At 32.5% G+C, this 4,245-nt stretch overlaps 1 protein-coding gene across 1 annotated transcript in view; it reads left to right on the top strand.

Annotated features, from left to right (window-relative positions):
• LOC105619066 (RNA polymerase II elongation factor Ell) overlaps positions 1 to 4,245 on the top strand; it is a 90,716-nt gene that overhangs the window by 29,416 nt on the left and 57,055 nt on the right. The window contains exon 2 of the mRNA XM_012200595.1: positions 555 to 602. Coding sequence (XP_012055985.1) covers positions 555 to 602 — 48 coding nt within the window. The remainder of the gene's footprint in view (positions 1 to 554; positions 603 to 4,245) is intronic.

Here is a 4,245-nt window from a genome sequence, read left to right as displayed (position 1 = left end):
GTGTGTGTGTGTGTGTGTGTGTGTGTGTGTGTGTGTGTGTGTGTGTGTGTGTGTGTGTGTGTGTGTGTGTGTGTGTGTATAACAGAATTTAATCTAATAAAAAGAATGTTGTTTTCGGATATTAGTGCTTAATAATATTCATATATAGATTTACATATATATTTTTCAATTCCATAAACTGCACATTGATTTAATTTGTCGGATTATGATTTCAAAACGCAATCATAAACTGAATGTAGAAGTAACATCATCAATTACATCGTCCAATTAATAATGATCTCAAAACACTATAAAGAATTTATTGCAAATAATATTACTTCAGTCAGGGTATTTATAAATGTTTTTTATAAATCTACATGCATATTACTGCGTATTAATAAATCAAGATTCGATTGAAAACAGAATTCTCTCTCTTATTTCATTTATTTTTATCGATCTAATTTTTATTTATGATTAACAACTTTGTTATTTATTATTCTTTAATTGCTGGCTTTGCTTTGCATTCCGTCCATTTATGAAAAAAATAATTAACCTTGATCTTTTTTCTGTTTCAGCATAAGATTGGCGAAAAACCTAATATACAGTTCCTAGGAAATGATGGGGTGAGTAAAAACAATGTGTTTTTTTTCATGTTTCCTAAAAATTATATGTCCAATATATGAAGGAATGACATTGAGGAATCCGTTGATTGATAATGCGCGAGCACGGAAAGATAACAAAAGATTAGAGATAATCGACGTTTGCCAATCGCAAACATAGATAAGAAGATTTTAAATTTTCCATTAAAAAAAAGAAAATGTTTTCCATCTTGTTTGTTAAAAAATAATATATGTATAGAACGCTTGTCAAAATTATAATATTAACTGTTACAAAATTATTACATTTAAAATAAAACTATTACATTTAAATCATCGTGTTTCCTTAAATTGCTGTAACATTAGTACACTGAAAAAAAGAATTATAAAATTTTAATAAATATTTATTTAAATAGTACTAACTAAATATTTACTAAATGTAATATTTATTTGAGAGAGAATCATTAATTTGATTTAAATATCATTCTTTTATTGAATAAATATTTATTTATACTATACTAAGTAAATATTTAGTTAATATTATTTAAATAAAAATATTTATTAAAATTTAGTAAATTTTTTTTCAGTATATATATGATAAATTAACGGCACTGATTTTTTTCTTGATTTACTCATAATCACAAGACGCAGATACGAGATAAGAGTTCAGTGACTCGTGTGAGATTGGGACTCCCATTTTTAAAAAAAATTAACTTTCTATAGTTCATTTGATTGTTCATCATTTGCACATTTCTGGTGAAAAAATTATTAAAAAAATAATTTAAAGATGGTTAAGGATAAACTTATGCCTTACTACACGATATTATTTTCATTGTAGATGGCTTCTTAATCTTATACACTCGTTTATGAATCAACCTGTACATTCGTCCTAAAAATTTCTGCGGTCAAAATAGATCGTGGGTAAAAGAACCGGATTTCGCTGGTTACTTAAAATATATTCTATAGAATGTAGGAATGGAGGGAGTTATAAAGGAGAGAAGAACGGTGAAATTTTCTTTCGGCGAAAAAAAAGTGAGAGTGAGAGGTGTGCGAGTGCTTCGATCGTCGACTCACGTCGGCATTTTTCTTCTCTTAATTTACTGACACGAACAGTCATTAAATTATTTAGCAATATTTTATTTCGTGTTACTTTAGCTTTATAGCTGCAAACTGAAGAAATTTTACGTTTTCCGTATTTTGTAGATGTAGCTTGCTGCATATCCGAATTACAAATTTTTATTCGTCTATTTGAATATCTGCGCGTGACCATCACGACGATGATCGGACGTATCACGCGAAAAAGATCTCGCGACGGTAGTACTATTCCGTGCAACCGACGTCAAGAGCTCGATCTCCCAGTCGACCGAGTGGTCGCAAGATCATTGTGTGTATGTATATGTATATGTGTATATGTATGTATATGTGTGTCGTCACGGCTCCACACACCGGAGGTTTCCTCGGTGAAGGCGATCGAGGTCGTCCGAGCAAGGTTATACACCATTTTCTCTCGCTGCCGCCACCGATCAGTCTCTTAAACCTTCCTAAACTCTGTTGATCGATACTTTTGCAATGTATATAATAGAAAGATATAAACAAACTTATTTTGTGCCATTTTAGCTTAATTTGTATCTATTAAATCTTAAATTTAATTATAGTATCTTAATTGTAACATTTTTCAAAATTTAATTGGATTAAGTATAATGTGAGGGAACAAACTTTTAGGCACGTAATTAGTATAAATTGCCGAGCTGATAGTAACGTTTTTTAAAATTATCTATCATGTAAATATTTTATCTCTACAATTTAAAATCATAATAAATTTGTATAATTTATGTCAGTTAGATATTACCTCAAATTTAACAAATTAAGACTGCAGTTAATCGAAATTGAAACCATCTTTTTTTATCCGTTTGATAAAAACTTACCCAATTCTGTTGAATTGTTTATGTTCGAAAAAACGGATTGGACTTAAAAAAGAGTGCTGCACCACGTAACTGTCATATATTGCTCACTGGCGGTTCTTTAACGACAGCAGTGGCTGATTGTTGATACGAAATCTCTCTTAGTGATCTGGAGGTAATTGACCTGCTCTCCTCGTCCTTCATCGACTTCCCCTTGTTCTCGAGTATGGTCGTTGTTCGCCTGCATTACAATGGATCGTACCAAGTCAAATTCTACAAGATGAGTCTGTCATCAATTCCAAGACCAAGAAAATAGATTCTATCAATCGAAAAGAAAAGAAATTAAAGCAGAGCGTTCATACATTTCTTCGTCTTAGATTTGTTAAACTGAAACTTTGAATTGATTTCTTATGACGTATTACTTACGTGATTAATCTCGAATTGGAATATCGTAATTAATCCTTGAGACTTGCGTCGATAAAAAATGAGTCTGACTCGTTACTGAATCTAGAAAAATTACTGGGGAAATACACACACAAAGAGGCATAGAATGAATGCATCCTGCAATTTTAAAATTTCTTGGAAATCTTTGACTTGTATTATTCATTCTTCTCTTCATTCCTCCATTCATACCATTGAGATGTTAACACATGTTTTATGCTGACCTTTGACAATCATTCTATTAAAAATCTTGAAGATCAATGCGTCACCGTTGATCTTTGCACAAATAGCTGAGACTAGATAATACCTTAGGGCCACCTGCATTCGACATCGTTGTCTGAAAATTTATCTCTTAAAGGACTTGTCACGAGCGTCATTTCGCGAATCCCCAGAGAATGTATCTCTGTAATTTTCCAATAGCACATAAATATCTCAGTTATATATGGTCACTATGAATTAGTACTTATATTTACTTATATTCGATTTTTTCTTACAACTTAATTCTCAACGATTGGATTGAATCCATTTTTTTTCTTAGAAAAGAAAAAATGCAATTTTTTTTTAATAATAAACTTGGGTTGTTCTTTGGTACTTATTACTATTGAAAGAAAAAAATGTGTTAAGATTTAGTACATTTTTTCAGTGTACTTATATTTACGTATATATTTTACTGAATAAAGGAATAAAGGAAAATCCATTCGATTATCAAAATTATCCCCCAAATTATCGATCGCGACACTTGGATAATCTTTTCCATCTTTCTTTATTTTCCGTTCCGGGGCCACGAGTACCAAGAACGCGGAGCGATTATTCCAGTATAATTCGCCGTTTAGCGGACGTCCTTGTCGCGACTGACGCACTCAGGGAGAACCGATCTCCGCTCAGGCCTTCTCTATACAACATACCCGTCTGAATCGTGGCAGCAGGCAGGCCAGGCGCAGCGCAATGTGCATCTGTATTATCCGTGTGTATGTGCATACACAATGCGATTTCATGTGTAGCAGCAATGCACGGCACGATCGAGCACGATACGTGCGCGACAATCATCATCGATGGAGTCTCCCCGATACATAGAAACATACGACTTTGACACGTATATATCATGCCACGTCGTATCCTCCTTCTTCTCCTATCCTCTCTTTCTCTCTTTCGTTCGTATGGATCTCATCACTTGCCTTCTCATGTAATTTTATCATGAACGCGAAGAGTCTCTGTATTTATATGAGACACGGTTTCGCGATATTGGTGGTTTTTCTTTTTTTTTTTTTTTTTTTTTTTTTTTTTTTTTTTCCTTTAGTTAGTTCGTTGTGTTGTCGTATAGTTTGTTG

Source organism: Atta cephalotes (genome assembly GCF_000143395.1).
Source record: "Atta cephalotes unplaced genomic scaffold scaffold00019, whole genome shotgun sequence".
Taxonomy (NCBI): Eukaryota; Metazoa; Arthropoda; class Insecta; order Hymenoptera; family Formicidae; genus Atta; species Atta cephalotes.
This window is presented reverse-complemented; position numbering and strand designations above follow the sequence as displayed.